Here is a 21,130-nt window from a genome sequence, read left to right as displayed (position 1 = left end):
AAAGAATGACAATTTATATTACTACTTTAAATGATTATGCCAGGGTCATTGAGGTTTTTAAAGACAGCCAAGCAGCAATACACCTTAATGCATAGACCTGCCTCAAATGAAACCCAAAAATTGTACTCTGATTTAATCATTTGAAGAAATTCCCTAAACCAATAACATTGTAAAAATACTCCTAAATTGCAAACTAGAAGCAGACAAAAGCATACAAGCACTTGAAAAACACATTTCAGGAGGTACATAAAAGTTAAAAACCATAATGCCAATAAATAGACAATAAAATCTGCAAACACTAGTGATGATCTTTGTTTACCACTTCAAAAAAAAATAAACTGAGCATGGGCAATGCCATGGGGTTTATATCAGTTTGCCATTGGGATGATGCGAGTACATTTGTTTGACCACTCCATCTTGCTGGGAGGACCAGGCAGGTACTGCTTTGTTTGAACCAAAAAGGTGATAAACAAGGACGAAATGTTACGAATAATGAAGTAATGGACATAGAAGAAGAAATTATATTGAAATATAAAGAAATGTAAAGATTAAAAGAAGGATGGAAATATGTAACTGGCTAAATGCCTTTAAATAGGCTTGGCACGCAAGAAGCTAAGGAAACGATACTGCTTGCAATGCTTAGTAGGAGGATAGACGCCCACCCGATAAGAGTTATCCAATCCCCTCACTCTGTTACCATATACAGATATAGTACCTATACTTAAGTTACCTTTTCCAACCAATAGAATTGCATGCCAAACTTCTGAGTTTTACACGTCAATGATGACGAGAATTTGCTATAAAAGTTACTGGTTGCATGAAGAATTTGGAAGTTGAAGCGAGACAGGCGATCGCAGCTCTGGTGATTTCCATTTGTTTCCCCGTTTTTTGTACTCGTCATTAAACGCGCTTCCCTTTGCCAAACCATTGACTTGTCCTTATTGATTGGTGTTGGAGTAAGAGAATCCTGCACCCCATCCTCCTCAAGGTGCAGCTATCTCGTCTTAAGGTGCCGGAGGGCGAGCTCTGAATCTCATGGGCCCGTTCAGAGGTCGCTGCGCCTTTCTGTACACTTCTATCTCCACTTCTATTTCCATAAGCGTTTTAAGCTCCAGCCATCAGAACACACTTGCCAAGGCATCAGACAAAACTCCCAAAATATAAAAATACAAAGTATGTTTATCCAATTTTCCAAAATATTGTAATATTTAAGTGAACCTTCAAAATACAAAAAAATAAAATAAGAAAAAGTTTTAAATCCATCATCACACATTAAATTAGGAAATATACAAAAATACATAAAAGAAAAGAAAAACAGGGAATGAAAAGTATTCTATAAAAGCACTACACAATACATCTAGAAATCAAGGAATGATTGCTGAGTAAAATGTCAACCATCACGATACATATATTTAGACCCATAGTACAAACTGTATAACGGCCCTATTCCCTTCTAGTTTAAACATCAGATTTATATTTTTAGGGGGAAGTCAGAATTCAAGAACCTAATAACAGCCAATGACAGTGGGATCTGAGACCCCCTAAGTAATTTAAGCCACCATTCTTCAGGGGTAATGACTCTATAGTCACTCAAGGCACGCTCAAAGTGTAACTGCCTCAACCCAGTTTGCCCGTGGCACTCCACCACAACATCCTCCAGGGTCGTGACCTTATTCACATCCCTACAAAAACAATACATTCTAAGACTTCTGGCAATCTTTAAGCACACACTCAGCACCTCTTTTGGAAATGGGGCAAGCCGCAAGCAGAGAAATGGACCCCTCCATACAGCATTAAGGAATTTTCTTCAATAGTCTGGGACATTAAGTGCTTTCTCCTCCTTACCAATATAGTAAAATAGCCTACATTTTTTTTTATAATCAAGGCCTGTATTTATCCAGTCTAAGTCAGAGATTTTGCTTAACAGCATGAGGACTAGTGATAAGCATGTCAGTAGATGTTTTGATAGAAGTTAAAATATTTAAACAATACTCCATCCATGTAGTCAAAATCTCATGTTTTTGGCTCTGAAGTCATTTATCATTTCATACATGGAACCCTCCTCCCCCATTAAATATTTTCTAAAATAAGTTTTTTTCAATTTACCATGACTGCTAAAGATAGCAGCCCCAATTCGTATCGTACAAAGGGTACCAGCACTCACGTCGGCAGATGGAGCACTTCTCCAAACAGGCCCACAAGCGTCCTCCAAGGGATAGTTGAGGTCTCCAACAAGGTTTCTGCTCCAAATGTTAAAATCGGTACAACTTTAAGTTCATATCATTTCAACATTGGCCTTTTGCTTTTAAGCAGCAATCATATTTGAATATCTTTCTCCTCCCACTATCGTGAACCCCAAATACACAAAAGACGGGACCATGTCAAGTGTGCCTGAGTCTATAGTGGATCTCTTATTAAGAGATCTCATGACTAAAATGTTTGTCTAATCAGCATGAAAAGAGAAAGATCATTGTTTTGAACGTAAAGTTGTAACTCATTAAGCTGTCATTGCAACCCAATTGGAGTCTGATCAAACAAGAACAGATGATCAGCATAACGCAGCCATCCTATCGGGGTGTTACTCAGGTGTGGAGGATGACGAAAGAGCTTGCTTTATTCAAAAATTCACCTATATCGGATATAAATTAATTCAAAAGAATAGGCACCAAGATACAATCCTGTTTCAACTCCCGCTCTATGGGGACTTGTATCGATAAACTCCCTTCTTTATTTAGTCTGACTCGCAAAAAAAGTTTCCGTATGTAGAGATTTTATAATATCTACTAAATACCGGGGGAACCCGATTTAAGTAGTTAATGGCACAATAACGATCTACTAATGCTGTCAAAATCGACCAAGGCAACATACATTGCAGATCCTCTAGAAAGTGCCCTTTCCTTAAAAAGATTTACTAAGTGCCCATTTAAGACCATATCCAAACCTTTCACAAAGCCAGATTGAAAGTGATACAATTTTGCATTCTCCGTTGTCCATTTGAATAGCTGGATCCGCACCATGAAATCAAAAATCTAGCAAAAAAAAGTAACGCAATTGGGCGGTAATTCCTGGGATTCATATATATTGTAATATAAGAAACAATAAGTTATAATGAACATGTATTACTAATCACAGACTATGCAAAACATGCTGCTTTGCTCATTTAATAGAAACCATTTTAACATGTGGGAACACAATACAAATGTACACAATAGTTTATAGAGAAACCTCACCATCTTCCCCACTTCCAAGCACATTACATAAATACATAACACTGTTCAACACAATTGGATGGCATTTCAATCTAAAATGTCCAGTAAAAATGTAAAAAGTGTTCTCCAATGCATAAAACAGCATTTATAAAATGAAAATGCAAAAAAGTAATTGCATTAGCTCAAGAGCAGCCACAAGTGACATAGTTCTCGTGGCAAACCGTTCACAAGTTCTTTATAAAGTCATTTAAAATTTCTGATGGCTTGACATGCCATACAACATGATGTTCATGAAAAACAGAGTGTAAACGATTGAACATTTCAGAACTGAAATTCTATAAGCAAAATATACAACACATATACTTTCATTTGTGGTATTCCACAAAATCTTCCTGTACAAATAAAAACAATTATTTAATAGTTGCAAAATATTTGACAATATGTTTTATTAATGTGATAACAGAGGAGATCGATGAGAATTTTTGTGATGCATGGGATGGCGAGAGTGACTGTCGGTTTGCCCAGACTTTCTCCGGTCCTCTTTGTAGCTCTTCTGTGGTCTTGGAGTTTTGTCACTTCTGTGCGTTTTTTTTGGTTCTTTAGTTGGTTTACTTTTCTTCTTTTTTTGCAACTTCCTTTTGCCTCTAGAATCATCTGAAATTGAAATGTATCCACATTTAAAAAATGCATTCTACAATGAACCAGTGAAAAATGACATAACTTGCATTTGCAATGCCAGTAGGTCTGATGTGTTTCATGTAAAACCATTTGTGTGTTCTGGGAGGAGATAACTTGTGGGCGATCAAGTTGCAAGGAGACAGGTATACAGAGAGAGAAAGTTGGAATTGGGCTTACTGAGACAGAGAGAAGAGAGACGTCATGTCCATCAAAAAGTTATGTGAAAGTACATTGTCATGGTGCATACTGCTGTTCTTTGTTGGTCAAGATCTCTTAATAAAGGGAGAAGTACTTTGAGGAGTTAAGTTAAAAAAAAAAGCACCTCATTTGGAATTAAAATCCAGAACATTATTTTACAACAAAGCTTTTTGGATGGTTGACAGGCTGATGAGGATTTTATGTTTATTGTCATACGCACAGCGTTTAGGCCCGAGGGAAGGAAGGTGGTTGTCGGGAGGGAATAGTGGATACAATATCTAGAATGATTTTGAAATGCCCACTGATGTATTAACAGTCAGTTTTATAAGGATTCCCCATTCTGATTAATGTAACCACACATCATGACATACCAAAACATTATAAATTGATTTCAATGTTTACTTTTCAGTGCTAGAATACGTTCTCCGTTGTTAGCAAAATCAAATTGGATAGGGAAGAAAAGGGTTTGTTCTGCTACGCTGAGCACTTCTGGTAAAACAGAAGCACATTCCCAATGGGGAAAACAAGTAAATAGCCTACTAATACACAAAAAACAAATGAAGCATCAGCATATTGTGATCAGAGTGGTACGCTCAGCAAGCAAGCAGATGCCATGTTGCTGCAGCGATAAACCACAGATGAGGCACGTTTAAAAGATTTTCTAGAATTCAGAACAAAATATTCTGAACATATTATACCACATGTACACATGTACATTACATTATACATGTACATGCACACTCTCTCTTACATTGTTATCACTGTTTCTTTCTCTCTCAATGATCCCTATAAACCAGAAAATAACTGTGCACTCAAGTAATATTGGGAAACAGAAGAATGCAAATGTTACTTAGTGTAGTGCCTACCGTACTCCTAATCCATAGTCTCTTTCCCACATACTGTTTGGCTGCCCGTCCATGGGGACTGGACTAATTCAGATCACTCATGGAAACTTTGCTACTCTTACAATGCTCCGTCTGCCTACACCCTAGGAGCAGACCTCGTCACTGGGAGAAGATACTTCACCAACCTCCTCCTCGCATTCACCGGGACTTTGTTCATAGTACGATGCAATGAACATTAGGTCCCCCTTTCTACACAGTACCCTGTGCTTCAGTGTTTTGTTTCCATGGGTCGCCAGCCTCAGGAAGGGCAAGCACAAGTGCAATCCTTGGAGCAGTAACTCAATTTGACCTCAGGCCAAGAATCCCTGGTCAGGGGCTTATTTTTCATCCCGGCCATAGCCTGAGTAAATCAATTGAGCTGTTAAACTTGCTAATGTGCCATAGCCTGAGGATCCCTGTTCAAGTGGTAAATCAGTCACAGGAACTCTGTCCGAGGTCGTCATCTTCAGAGGTAATTCCCTAGAATATACGCTTCAGCAGTTAAAGGATTCCTCAAAAGGGCCAAGTCCGGGACTGTTGCTCCCAAGGACCACCATGAGATGCTCAAGGATCCCTTTCCCCCTCTCTGGTTTCTTCTTCTGTGAGACTATGACTACAGCAAAGACTTACCCTAGGCAAGCTAGCAGTTTGCCCACTTCCTTACAGTGGTGTCAGTCACAATTATTGTAGGATGAATAACAGGGCAGAATACGGCAAACTCGTGAAGGAAACTTTGCAATCTTCCCAGTTATCCTCCTGAAATGTATTGGAGCCATGCCAGTGTCCCTGAACAGCAAACGATGGGGCTCCACAGTTCCTGACATTTTAATTCTCTTTAACAGCGAAGAATATGAAGTTAGATCAGAGGCAGGTTTCGTACTCCCTCAAATAACAAATTCTCTTGCACAGACTCCTTTTGTAGCAAATGCTGGCTGGACAGGGGGTCCATACCATGCATGCCACTGAGCCATTGGTCTTTTAGCAGCCCCATTATGCTCCTTATTCCCCTTCTGACACTCTGGGTGCACCTTCCGCCCCACAGTCAGCTTCAAAGGATAGTTTCTTCAGCAGGCTTTGAAGATCCAATGACATCCTCAGCAATGAAAAGACATTTGTACAAATGTCATCCCGATTCCCCCAAGCTTGTGGTTATTGACACTCCTGTTCGGCTGCCTCTGCATCAGCATACAGTTGCCCTAGTGAAAGAAATTGCCATTCAGGGACTTGCTATTCCTGTGCAGCCGCTCACCTCTCCACTGCTTCATGAGGACCCTTCTCTCTTACCCTGTAAACCTCTGTCTTGCTGCTTCTAAGGGCCATGTGCTATGGATGTAAAAGCTATAGCCTCACAAGAACCTTCCATGAGAGGATGGAGGGTCTGGTCAAATTCCTAGTTATTTCGATTCTGGAGGACCCGGTCTCTGATTAGGGAGTGCTGTCCTCTGTCATCTTGGTCAGAATGGAATGACACTCTGGGCCCATTTCCAGAGATTTTGTTCGCAGAGGTTTGACAAATCTCCATTCACTCTGACTGCCAATAAAAATACTGAATTAAGGTATATTCCTTTCTGATAGGAGAAGCTCTGTTGGGCTTCTCACCCACCGGCTCAATGACCCATCGTGGCTGCTGACATGCTCAGTTGGTTTTCCTCTTCTAAACATCAGCAAATCTTTTAGCAAGAAAGAAAAGATGGTGGATTTGATTGGGAAGAAGATTTTTTTTCAGAGCACTTCCCTCCATCTAAGACAAACTAATATGGATGCCCTGATGGCTGCTGCAAACAAGCCTCTGGAAACAGCTTTCTGATTTTCAGGGTGACCTCCCAGATGATGGGAAAACTGTCGTTATGTTTGGTCTGGTATGGCAAGACAGGTGATGCTGACAAGATAAATACTGCATTCTAAAACATCAACACAGCAGCAAAAGGAGTTAAGGGAATGGTTCGGTCAAAAATTATTATTGCCCCTACGGGTCGGCCATGTGTTTTTAAGCCTAAATCGCTCGATTTTAGAAATATTTCCTATGGACCTTACCCGAGTTTTCATCCATTAAACGCACGCGAAAACATGCACCAGGGAGCTGCCATTTTGTGATAATCCTATCATTTCCCCCATCGCCCTGGCTGACCTGCTTTTGCGGCACTAAATCATATCCCCCGCCCCTGAGCCTGTCATCAGCAGACGCGTACCGCCCATTTCACAACGCCAAAGCACGTCTCGTGCCAACATTCGTTGCGCTTCAGCTAATGACGTGTTGCCATGGAAATGGCAGGACGCCTCTTTCCTCAATAAGTATAAACAGACCGTTTCACAACACACAGCAGCAGATTTTCGATTCCATTCCTCTCTCTGTGTTACTTTGAGTATTCTGTGACTTGTTTCTGTGCTCTGGTCAGCTACCTTCGTTGCTTGTAGCCGTGTGGACAGATACCAGTACCACCGAGGAGGAACTACTGGAAAGGGAAACACGTGAAAACAATGGGGCTTCGGACAGCAGTTGGCAGGACGAATCAACGGAAGAAGACACTGGACCTAGTCGCATGGACGGTGTTTCCACCTGGTGCACATACAATCGGTGCAAGCTAATGCCGACCGAGGAGGAGAACTGCTGCTGCTGTGAAAACTCGGGATGCGTGACCTACATTTCGGAAGGTGAGCCATGACCGCAATGCATCACCGAGCTGCCAGACTTCAGGGCAGCCTGCCTCACACGGTCCGTGTTGAGGATAATGATGGTGCTTATGCACGAACTTCGCGCAACTGTTCGTCCTCATAATCCGAGTAACGAGTAAGTATACTCTGCTTGTCATGCCACTCCTATTTCATGGTCTTCTACTGTATCCAAAATTACATCTACATATCATTGTAACACATGAAAGTCTTTCAATAGTGTGCAGTGTCTAGATAGCTTTTGTCCGAGCAGAATGCCATTAGTTACAAGAATTGTCATTGACAACAAACGTTTATTAAACTTATCTTGGTCATTTAAAAACAGTTTGTTTCATTACTTTTCACAGGTGGTACAGGCTGGTGGCCTATCGTTCCTTTACATGGTGGCTTCACGGGAGGCTTGGACACCGCATTCGAAGAGTGATACCCGCCTGTGCTGTTCGTGCCATAAGAGAAACGTTCCCGAGTGACAGCGGTCAGTTCAGGGGATTTTCTCTTGCTGTGCTGCAACCTGAACTGTACAATGTGTAAACTTTTGTATTTTTGTGTCATCAAAATAAGCTACAAAATAAAACACCACATATATTTTAACAACGGTTGTTTCGATTTTTAAATCAATCAAGTGTGTCTCCATTCAAGGATGGACCTCAGACACCTGTGCTCGGAATGGGTGAAGTTCAGGTCGCTGTGAAGCGGGGTGGTCACTATCTAAGCTAACAAAATATATTATCAATAATGCATGCACTAAATAACACTTGTTCAAAGTCTTTCAGTCGGTTATGTCTCTATAAAAGTCACACATATATCAATACTATCAATGAACATTGGATTATACAGGCCTTAGGTCAAGGGTCTTGACCACTATAATACAGTGTTTGAAGTGTGGGTCTGTGCTCACAAGAATCTCCGATATGTGGCATTTGTTATTGATAGGCAACGATATACTGCAGGAGGGGTCTAATGTTAGTTGAGGATCTGCTAGGTGGCCATCATGGCGTGGTCAGTGGTCTGGCACATGAAGAGATTACCTTGCAGGGACACAGGGTCAGAATGGCAGTAACTTTCCACTGGCGAGGGTGCGTGGGCAAGGACACGTTTGTGGAGATGAACGAGCCATGTGCATGGTTCAAGCCGGTTCACATGCAGGACCGTGATCTCAGAGAGTGATGGGTTACATTTATTAGCTGTTGCAAATACCTCTGGAGTTTTCCAGTCAGAGTGGGAACGAGGCTGTGGGCCATGTGCTCTGCGCGCTGTACTATCGCAGTGAGGCCTGGTCACCAAAATGGAGTGGAAAGGGGGTACAAAAATGGATGCCTCGTGTCCTGCTCAGTGTTCCCTTCTACGCGAATGTCATGCAAAGTTATCACATAAGGGCAAGGGACGGGTGCAAACGACCAAGGTGCCAAACAGCATGTACACTTCAAAAGGTATCCCACGCCCAGGGTCCATCGCTCACATGGCCTCCTCAGACCCCGTGTCTCCAGGCAGGCCTACCCTGAGGCAGGCCGCCCCCCTGCAATCCACAGAAGTGTGTCTCCATTCAGAAGTCTTCCTGTGCCTTATCAGCACGCCCCAGGCCCATCCATCCCACCCCCTCTATCAAAGACGGTTCACACCCGGGGATGAGCGCTAGCATGGAGGGCTGTGACGGGCGCAAACGGCCAAGGTGCCAAACAGCATGTACACTTCAAAAGGTATCCCACGCCCAGGGGTCATCGCTCACATGGCCTCCACAGACCCCGTGTCTCCAGGCAGGCCTCCCCTGAGGCAGGCCGCCCTCCTGCAATAAACATAATACCACAACATACACACTTCATTCATTCACAAACACACACCTGTTTCTAATACTTTATAAACCACTTGATATGTCTCATGAGAACAAATTTGTGCTTTGCAAGTCAACTCCTGAACCTTCTACCTGAGAAGCACTGAGATCTATGCTAATCTGCTTGTCGCCGTGCTATCTGTGACCGCTTCGAGCAAACTCGTCAGTGTGCTACCTGTGGCCATCTACTTGTTCTCCTGCAAAATACTGCTCGGCCTGCTGAATCCAACTGTTTGTTGGTCAAGGTAAGGCCATGTATCCTAGTCATATTTCGGTCATTTTTTACATTTCAATCTATTTGCTATTACAGTACCCAATAGGGCTATGGTCATTGGTCTCATTGCTATTGGCTTGAGTTTCAATTGTTATGCTATCAATAGATCTATTTATTTTCATCTGTGTCAATTATCAAATTGCATCCTTCGGGGGTCCAGTCTATAATGTAAGCATGGTTCCTTTTCGTGCAAGACAAAACAGAAATTTCTGTAACTTATGCAAATACTAAGCCGCACATGATGAACTGGTATAGTTCCGGCGACCAAAACAAACCTTGCATTGAGCATGGTATGGTTCATTTACTTATTTATGACATTTTTATTCATCAAGGTTTTATAATAATATTGATATTTACTTTTCAGAATTTTCAACAATGCCTGCCTGTTCGATTAGCGGTTGCCCTTCGAAGACCCATGCTAAATCTGAAGGCACTACAATGCATGTATTCCCGAAAACTGTTGATCGAATAAGAGAATGGGTCAGACATTGCGGATATCCACTGGATGAGCTGGAAAGTAGAGTCCAACAAGTCTTTGAGGACAAGAGGGGTGATTGATACCGCATCTGCACTTTCCCTCGAACATGTATACCACATCTTACAAAGACAAAGAAGAACAAACAGCGATCGGCAAACGGCGATCGACACGAAAATTGCTCGTAAACGCTATTCCCACTCTATTCATCCACAATCCGCCACTGGTGAGTCAAGTGTCCGTTTTTAGCTTTAGGTCTTGCGGTAGTGTGTAGGTAGTCGAATGGATTCATTGATATTTTAGGTGTTGTTTCCAATTTGTAATACTTTCGACATTGATATGAGTTTATAGCTTTTTGAATAGTGACATTTATCAATATATTATTTTTAGATTTCATAACCCACAAACGAAATCTATATATGGGCACAGGGAACTGTGCTATATTGCGAATTACTCAAGTATTCTGTCTCCTTACATGGCAATTTTAAATATTGGCATTTCATTATCAAACAATAATTTACCTTTACAACTTCTTGACTATCCCTTGAATCTGAAGCAAGAACATTCTACTTCCGTCACGTGCTCGCAGTTATCAACCACTTCTAGCGCGTATCAGGTAATCATACTTGGCTATTCCGCTACAGACTTGTTTTATGCATGTCAAGTAATAGTTTGTATGTATCGTGTGATTATTTTACCAATTGTTTGGTTAGTGCTTTCCAATTGATACACACCTTAGTTGTCGTCCCCTGGTGTTTGTTTTCAGTTATAATTAGTGTTATCCATACTAATGCAAACCTTGTCTTTCAGGGAGATGTTGAAGCATCCACCACATTGACAACAGCCCTAGATGTTCTTCAGCAGCCCGAGGTATGGATACTGACAGCTCAACTGACCGTGATCATCAGGACTGGAACACTTGTCGTTTGATTGTTCTACACCACGTTTCATTTGTGGTTAGCCGTTGATATGTAACTGTGGGGTCGACCCCAAGCGTGTGTTGTGTTTTCAATATTGTAATCCTTACTAATGCAAATACTATGTTTCAGGCAGTTGTTGAATCGTCAACCCACGCACTTGATGCAGAGCCTGACATTCAAGTAATTCCGGTGGAAGCGGGACCATGCGGATATGAATCGGCGCAACAGCTTTCGGAAGTGCGCACCACATTGACAACAGCCCGAGATATTCTTCAGCAGCATGAGGTATGGATACTGACAGCTCCATCGAGCGTGATCATATAACGTGATTCCATTTGCTATACTTTCTTCCCTATTAACGCAAGTACTGTGTTTCAGGGAGATGATGGAGCTTCCACTACAATCACAAGATCCCATTTAGATGATGCAGATGTAAAGAAATCGGAGAAATAAGTCGATTAAATCTGATCATTTTTAAATATTCCTTGATCCTTTTAGACAATGCAACATTTGTGGTTATCTCTTTATATGTACCTGTGCCGTTGACCCCAAGTGTGTGTTATGTTTACGATATTGAAAACCATACTAACGCAAGTACTGTGTTTCAGGGAGTTGCTGATGCCTCCTCTTCAATACAATCATTCGTGGCAGTCCATGTAGAGCCAGAGGTATGGATACTGACATCTCCATCGGACTAGGTCATCAGAGCTCGAATACTTGTTGTTTGATTGTTCCACACAATGTTTAAATCGTGTTTGGCTATTGAGATGTACATGTGTGTTCGTCCTCACATGCGTTTTACGCTAACAATATTTTTGATACACAGTAACGAAAATGCTGTTTCAGGGAGTCGATGGAGCCTCATTCCGTGCTGTCTATGCGGATACAGAAAATATAGTCGTTGCAGCGGAAGGGGAGACGTGCGGATACGTATCAGAGCAACAGCGTGCAGATGTTGAAGGTCGAGTCAAAAAAGTTGTAAAGAAAAGAAACCAAAATTAGGTTAGTTATAAACAGTTCATAACTTTAACATTTTTTTTGTGCTGGGGACTATTTTATGTTTTTTCAAGTCAATTGTGCTATACTTTATCTTGTGTTTAAACTGAACATCCCTTTTCCAATCTGTCCTCTAATTACCCGTGGGTCTACGAACTATACATACACAGACATTGAAGCGAATGAGAGATGTTGCTTGCCAGACCATTTACACTATGGAGGAACTATTAATTCAGACGCTGCATGTTGAGACTCGGGATGCTCATGTCCAATGGCCAGAACATGAAATGAATGTGTCCGGAGAATCCAGCAAAGTTTTATTGAACCATTGCTACAGTACAACCGCACCGCCGCAACAACATGATACTGGAAGTATTGAAGATAGCTCTGAAGTAGTCGCAGATCAATTCACACAATCTACACCTGCCAAAAAATAGCCACCACAAAATCTGTCGACATTGTTGTGTTCTCCCATCAATGTTGAGGTAGCAGATGTTGAAATGACAGAGAATGAACCAGCAGCAGCATTCACCGACGCATCAGAACTTGATAGCAGCGATATTTCTTTCAAATGTGGTGATATTTCCTCAACTTCACAGGCCGAAACAACTTTGACGCAGGATGACAGTCTAATGAAAGAGGGCAAATACATAGTATTCGACAGTTGTTTGATGGATATTATAAGTATGCTGAAATGTGGGCATTCCGTCAGAGGGAAAGTATGTGGGAAGCCATTGATTCATGTGACTTGTCAAAAACAAGGCAGTAACGTCACAATACATGCCGCATGTAGATTACATCATACGTTCTCATGGTCTGCACAAGCGATGCTGGGGAAACTGCCAGCAGGCAATCTACTGTGTGCAGCTACATCACTTTTTATTGGCTCCAGTTTTAGAAAGTTAGAGTCTTTCTTTCAGTTTGTGGGACTCCATTTCATTTAAAAAACGCAGTACTACAAATACCAACATGATTATCTGTTTCCGGCCATTAGTGATGCTTGGAAAATTGAACAATTGTCTCTAGCAAGTACATTCGAAGGCAAACGATCAGGCTAGCTAGCGATGGACAGTACGACAGCCCTGGATTTTCTGCCAAGTACTGCACCTACCACTTTCAGGACATGAATAGTAAGAATATTGTGAGTTCGGTGGTCGTGCAGGTAACACAATGTACATCCTCAGTGGCCATGGAGAAACTAGGATTTATAAAATCAGTGGAATATCTACAATCGAGGGGAATGCACATCAACCTCATAACCACGGACAGACACGTTTCAATTGCCAAGACAATGAGAGAGCAGTTCCCACATATTAAACATCAATTTGACGTATGGCATCTTGCTAAATCAATCAATAAGAAAATCTCGGCTGCAGGGAAAAAAAAAAGGTTTGGAAAGTATTTCAGAGTGTCCCAGTCTATCAGCAACCATCTTTGGTGGAGCTCCAAAACTTGTTAAGGGTCAGTGGAAATACTACTTGAAAAATGGCGGTCACTGATGCACCACTGTACCAACGTGCACCGCTGGTCAGAAAACCTACATTTCCACCAATGTGAACATGGCCCTTTATGCCCAGTGGAGGCACGGAAGAAGAAGTGGTTGAATCCATCTTCACCGACACACAAAGCCATTGAGAAGATTGTTTTCGATAAGAGATTTGAGGGGACTGACAGAATTCTGTCACACAGGAGGTTTGGAGGTGTTCCACAATATGTGCCTAAAGTACAGGCCAAAGCGCTTGCATTTTAGCATACAGGGCATGAGACATAGGACTCGACTTGCCGTCTTGGCCCATAACGAGAATCTCGGCCGTGAACAATCTAGGACTAAGGGTAATGTAAGGATGCCTCGCTACACTAAGGCCTTTTCAAAAAGAAGTAAGCAATGGGTGATCAAACCAGTCTATGAGGAAATGGAGTTCGACTTTGTCAAAAGCCTTATTGTTGCTGTATTAGAGAAGCACAGATATGGAATATTGAACGTTTCTGTGCAGAGCACTGATCCATTGCCACCCAACATTGCCACTGTGCCATGTCCACCCCAAGGAGAGCTGGTTGTGAAGTACAAATCCCGGTTTGAATAATTGTAATATGATTGTCTTTTTGTAAATACATTTTATTGTACAGTGTGCATACAAAGTACGCTAACCCTAACCCCTACCTTCACCATCCTGGGTGCCGAACTACCTGGGTGTCATCTTTGAATTCTCTCTCTATTCACCTGTCTATATGTGTATGTATATATTTTTGTTGATGTAACTAATTTTCACAATCTCTTATAAATGCTGGGCACTGTTAACCGATGGGAGGCTTGCGTATTGCAAATAATAAAACAAACAAACAATAAATCTCACTTTCAACTCAACTCCTCGGGTACTTTATAATTTCCCTGACCTTCCCCAAAAAATGAAAAGTCTCAATAGTTATGGTTCTTTGGGGCTTCAAAGCTCGCAGACAACGAGGACAAAATTGGGGCCTTAGAACGCGCCAAGCGAGCCGTTGCAGGTGGGAGAGAAGCCAGTTCGCATTTGCACATTGAGGCGCACTACATAGATGGATTCGAAACTTCAAGTTCTCACAGATGGCTTTACTACGGGATGTTGCAAAGAAAGAATGTATGCTAATTTCTAGTGAAGGTCAGCGGCTTTGATTTTCAGCTCGCGCCCTGAAGAGGCCCACAACTCGCACTGGCAGTATAAGGTTCTATTGTTTTTTGACCTTGAGAGACAGGGACCATGCAGAAAGAACTTCATTTGAAGGGGGGGTCGGGGGGTGCAATAACGTTTGAGACGATAAGGCAGAAAATTCTTAAACTAGACCGAGTTTCATGTTAGTTCAGTATACGAAAAATCGTTGTCAAGAGCACAGTGGGATTTACGGACTGCATTACGCAGAGACACAATGGAAATTGCAAATATAATGTAAGTAACTCTTTAGACGCTTTTATACCGGAATGAAGAATTAATGAATGGATGCATGAATAAATGAATGAATGAAGAGCTTGGAAAAGGTTTGTGGGATGATCCTTGTAGCGGGCACATGGGCATGCAGGTCCACATTCCACACTCATGTAGACAAAAAGTCGTTTCTCATTGTGTACCAACCTCGATTTATTTAGTTAGTTTTCGCATTGATTTTAGAGCCGAACATACTCCATTGCACTATCCTTGAAAGCAAATAGTTTCAGCTCGGCGTAATAAATAAAATGAATAATATTAAAAAAGATCGGCTGGCGAGACTAATTATAAATTTTATGTTTTCAAAATAGGTACATCCTTCCCTTTTTGCCCCTGCCACCAGTTTCAGACACCGGCAGACTGTTTCTTCAGCCGCCAGCTGCAGCTTAATGTAAACAACTGCACCATTCTGATGATCTTATGGGACGATCGCCAAGGGCCCATCTGCCCTTATGCGGTACTAGCGGCTAGAAGCATCATATCAACCTTTACGCTGGCCTAGTGCCTACTTGATGGAACAGCTTTGCGGTTCAACGTGCGACAAAAGTGCCTCTTTGAACGAAAACGAAAACCAACACCCTGTGTACCATAAAGGAACAGCGCGTGACTCACGATAACATTTTAAGGATTTGCAGATAGAGATAAAAGAAAATAAATGACTTTCGGGGTTCATATGGCAATTGCAGAATATTCTATAAACATTTAATGTCAAATAAATGTACTTTACCAAATTTACTGTGTTGCTGTTTGATTTTAAAGTACATTTTCATATTCCAAATTGTGGCGCGCTGTGTTGTGAGCTGATCTGTGTTGGTTTCCGGGTTCTGTGTGAAGTCGCGTAGAAGACTGGGCGCGTTTGCCTACGTAGCACAGTAACGTCACGGAGAGAGGCGGGGAATATGAATGTTTTGATAATGTCAGGCTCAGGGGCAGGGGATATGATTTAGTGCCGCAAAAGCAGGTCAGCCAGGGCGATGGGGGAAATGATAGGATTATCACAAAATGGCAGCTCCCTGGTGCCCGTTTTCGCGTCTGTTTAATGGACGAAAACTCGGGTAAGGTCCATAGGAAATCTTTCTAAAATCGAGCGACTTAAAAACACATGGCCGACCCATAGGGGCAATAACATTTTTTTGACCGAACCATTCCTTTAACATTGAACTAGACACCAAGAGGAAAAACTTGATAAGGCAGACATATTAAAGGATGAGAAGGACAAGATTCTTGATCTGCCCTTTGAGAGAGGAAACTTGTTCCACTCTTTAACTGATGAGGTGATAACAAAGGACGACCTCAGCTAATAGAAAAGTCGAGGGTTGTGCTTGCATAAAATCCTGATATTTTCGGCCTCTGCAGCAGTTACTGTGAGATAGGAGCAGGGTTTCGACATTGAAAGCAGTGCCATGAAAAATAACTAACAATCAAGAACGTATGAATTACCTGATTTTTTAAATTTTATTTAAATCAATAAATACAAGAAGATTACATCATTTAGTAAAATTCACATGGGCAAGTTTAGTAGAAACACAAGTAAGGCCAGAAAGGTCAGCAACACAAATATCATCTGGACATATAAAACAATGCAATTCATAAGGGGTCATTGCTTGCATCGCTGGGTCCTTAATTAAGTGATGCAGTATTTAGAACCCACAATAAAATAGTATACATAATGTCTTTTAAAAATGATTAGGAAGTGCCAATGATATCACTTGGTGGTCCTGTCTGTCGGACTGTTGGAAGCGGCCAGCATTGAGATTGAGAGTGAAGCATTTCCCAGTGCTGTGCGGCTTGACGGTCCCCAGGCTGATCCATAGGTCCTTTCCTCTAGCCTTCTTTCGCTGACGTGTTGGCTGCGAGCTGTGGGTAGAGTGGTCCTTCTTGTGCTTCCCACGCTGCCCTGCGCTACCTCAGCTCGTGTATACTGAGCGTGTCTGTGTCTTTCCTCCCTTCGGTGCTCCCGACTAAATTGGATTTGGACCGGGTAGGTCCCTCCGTATTTAGGGTGCTGTGAATATACACCTTATAAAATTCACCTTAGTTCCGGCGCAAGCTTGTGCGCCTGGGAGCTACTGTGTGCCTGGTAGTAACCGAGTTGGGTGGCTGAAGTGCTTAGAACTCGCCTACTTTGCCGTGTGGCTGGGAGTTGCACGGGAGCCACTAAACATGATAAAAACACGGTAGGAAATCCTCTGGTGTTTGCTGTTCAGCTTAGAATCATTTTTGCGAGGCCCCTTGGCTCATGCTAAAAGTTAACACAAAGTAGCCAATAGAAGCCCATTCTTGTATTCTTTGAGTGGGCTATTTTTGCAGGCATGTCCACCTTTTTGATTCATATAGATTCTTTATAGGAACACACGCCGTGGCGCCCCACCTATGCGCATCACACCCCTAACCCTCAGCCCCCCTTCCGGCTCCTGCTTATTCTTATGCAGTTTTTCCATATAGTAGCAGCTAGTTAGGCTTAAGCTGCTAGGAGATTTAGGGAGAAGTGGTGACAGCAAACAGAGGTAAAAGCTGAGTCCAAATTTAAAAGCAGACTCCTATCTGTGCCACAAAAGCCCCTCGAGTGAGCAGTGAGTGCTGTGTGCTGGTCTTTGACAGCATACACTCGTTTCCATTATTAGCTACAGCAGCTGCCGAACGGCGAAGTCAGGAGACTTTTGGAATATTTTTCCTTTGATACTGACTAACGCTGAGGGTGCGCATCGCAACTTGGAAGATTGACCTCAGTAGGTGGACTTAGTACCAATTAAAACTAGCTCTGTTGTCCTCTGAAAAAGTGAAAATCTATGGGTAAGAAACCACTCGAAAGAGCAAAATGTCTCCCAAAAGAAGAGCACCACAGAATAATTATAACTTGCGCAAGAGCAATTCCAAAACAGCTACAGATAGAACTGCAAAAGTGGGGTAAAAAATAAATTAAAACAGCAAATACCTACCAGTAAAGGTACTATACCTACCTTCTTTCCACCTAATCCTTCAGTGGAGTTTGATCCCAAACACTCTTGAGAAGGAGGCAGTGAATAATCAGAGTGCAAGCAATGCGCAAGACAGCTCTGCTGAACTGATGATTGAGAATAACTCCCTACTGGAACTATGTCTCTCAGTGCAAAGGTCTATGACTCGTTCCCCGATCAACTACTACAGATAAAGAAAAAGGAGCGAAAGCGTAAGAACTCCTAAAATCTACAACATCTCCGGAGAGGCTATCAATGTCACCTAACTTAATAAGACACTCTGTAACTCCAGAACCGGGGTCGAACATGGCCTCTTTCTCCGGTATGAATACCCTGGTCGAGATTCAATCCTCAATGGCATCCTTGCAGTTTGCGTTAAAAATTCTATTAAAAATGAGTGGCCGCATTTTAGAAAATACAATTGACTTGTCAACCTCGAACGCTGGAGATAAAGATGCTATTGAGGAAACTGAGCACAATCTATCTGATGCGATGCAGATGATTAAAGAATATTCTCCACCCACCCTTGGACGCAGATCTGAATGTGTCTAATAACTCTGAGGTTTATTTCTCCCGGAAGCAGCAGAGATTAGCCAGAAGGGCAATAATGAAGAAAAGACCATGCAATGCGGCTTTGTCACTCTGAGTCTGCCCCAGAGATAAAAAAAATGAAAAAATCTAGGAAAAAGGCAGTCCGGGCGAAAAAGAGAAATTCGTAAAGAGAAGGACGCCTTACTAGCTAGCTTATTCCTGAGAAAGATAAAGCTCTACCTGAGGTAGAGGAAGTGCCACTAGAACCTGGTATCTTGGTAACTGAACAGACAGTTGGTAATACTTCATCCACTCCGAATAGTGCCAGACAAATCTCCCACCTTGAGACAATACAGAAATCAGTACGCAAGAACAAAGAGCAGAAGCCAGCAATAAGTAGCAATCGCATCTGTTTAATCAAGAATCTCTACCAAAATAATGATCAGGATTGGTTGACATGAACAGAATTCTTGACTAGATTACACTCTGTTCCACAAATAAGAGTCCTTACATCTGATGACTTTGAATACATCGAACCATCAAAAGTCCAAAACACGAATGTATCGGCAATCCATTGTAAATTTCTGGCTACCGCTAATTTGCTGCATACATATAAACTCAATCTATTCGAGGCTGATGTGGAAATTGATGCAGATACTGGAAAAGAAGATCTAGAATGCACAAGGAAAGTGTTGATGGAACCTAAGAATAAGATTGGTGTACCCCAACTTCCTGCTAGTAATGCGGTGCAAATGGCAGACATACAGAACATCCTAAAGTGGCTAGCGGAATCTCTACCGATGGTATTGAAAAAAAGACTGAGGTAGTTTGATCCTGTCATGGAACAGTAGGGGACATAGCCACTTAATCACCCAGAAGGGATCACTGCCCTATATAAGCAACTTTACTTGCATATGCCTACAGGAGGTTTGGCTGACTACCCCATTATTAATGAATGGATATACAGTGTATCAATCCCTCTCTAAAAAAGGTGAATGGGGTAGACCTTTTGGGGGATTGATAGTTGGTATACAACATAATGTTAAGTCATGTCGTATAGCAACTAAAACAGATGAATTTGTGATTGCGATCGAATTGGTGATGTACATCGAGAATAAGGCTGAGAACATGCTACTGATAAATCTTTATAATCCACCTGGGGATATCCAAACCGAAACCATACAAGAGACTCTTCATGACATTATGATCAAATGGACATTGAAGAAGGGAAACTGATCTGTAATGATAATGGGGGATTTCATTTGCCATATGTCTGGAGGGGATTACGAGTAATCCATATTTAAGACATATGAGTACAATGTCCCACAAGAAAGTGGACCCCAAATGACATTATTGGTTGAGTTTCTTTGAACTGTGGGACATGGAAATGATCAATGGCAGAACATCTAGTGATTGCCCCGGCCATTCGACTGGGGAAGGTGGTGGCACTAAGCATACGTTGGACTATATTTTTTGTGACAGAGGACATAGCTGGCCTGGTGAAGGACATGAAGGTTACCAAAAATATATGGAGTGATCATGCATCACTTGAGTTAACTATAGATGCAGATGTTGTAAATCATGCAATAAAATCCATGGGGGATTTAAGGGCAAATCATGCTGCCACACATCTCTTGGTCCCAGAAAAATATAGCCAAAGTAGTTGCTTCTTTGTCAGCAGACTGTTATGGGGATACCTACCAATTTCAAGCTACGTCAATAGATGGGATCGAACATTGGATAATCTACATTTGCAATTTTGCATGCTTCAGCTGGAACTGGAGGGGCGATCACTGGTCTCACTAAGAGAAATCTGTATAATTGCAAAGTGAGAGACGCCAAAAGGCGATTGAGAGCAGATATAAGGAGGGCAAGGAAAACTTCTTTGTCGACTAAATGTTATGTTTCTGCATGTAAAATACTTAAGGGGAAGTTTCAGTCTTAGTTAAGACAAAAAAATACCTAAAGAAATTAAATCTATGGCAAGAGATCATACGGCTATTGTGTACTAAAAATGCCCATAGCATCTGGGCACTACTAGGAGAAGTCCTTAATCCTATTTGAGCCCATAAATGGGAATGTTTCCTGAGAGATCGCAATATGCCGATTAATGCTGAGGCAAAGGAGGCTGACTACATTATTTCCCCTGGGCCTCCTTTTAGAGTAACGGTCACTGCGCTTGTGGAGAAGATAAATAAGTTAAAACCATCCAGGGCACCTGGCCCTAACGGCCTGGCTAACATCACACTTAAATGTAACCCTAGATTTTGGGCTAAATTATTAAAGATTCTCTTCGAGAAAATCATGCTTGAAGGTAGAATACCCCCCTCATGGCAAACCGCCACACTTATACCAGTGCATAAGAAAGGTGAGAAGAGCGATCCTGGCAATTATAGATTGCTATCGATGTTCGATTGCACCGGAAAACATTTTGCGGGCCTAATTCTAGATAAACTACAAGAATGGGCGGACAAGGAAAATATATTCAACTGTTTTTAAAGTGGCTTCAGGAGGGGTTACACTACGACACAATCTGATTATTTTAGACACCTG

General features: G+C 41.9%; 1 protein-coding gene across 2 annotated transcripts in view; it reads right to left on the bottom strand.

Annotated features, from left to right (window-relative positions):
- Positions 1-3,145: 3,145 nt before the first annotated feature.
- CWC22 (CWC22 spliceosome associated protein homolog) overlaps positions 3,146-21,130 on the bottom strand; it is a 743,793-nt gene continuing 725,808 nt past the window's right edge. Inside the window, exon 24 of one of the 2 annotated variants that reach the window (XM_069616085.1) lies at positions 3,146-3,863. In XM_069616085.1, the coding sequence (XP_069472186.1) occupies positions 3,658-3,863 (206 nt within the window). In that variant the 3' untranslated portion in view covers positions 3,146-3,657. The remainder of the gene's footprint in view (positions 3,864-21,130) is intronic. The other variant, XM_069616086.1, reaches the window with a different exon arrangement.

The sequence above is a fragment of the Ambystoma mexicanum genome, chromosome 9, assembly GCF_040938575.1.
Source record: "Ambystoma mexicanum isolate Mex_15411 chromosome 9, UKY_AmexF1_1, whole genome shotgun sequence".
Classification (NCBI taxonomy): Eukaryota; Metazoa; Chordata; class Amphibia; order Caudata; family Ambystomatidae; genus Ambystoma; species Ambystoma mexicanum.
This window is presented reverse-complemented; position numbering and strand designations above follow the sequence as displayed.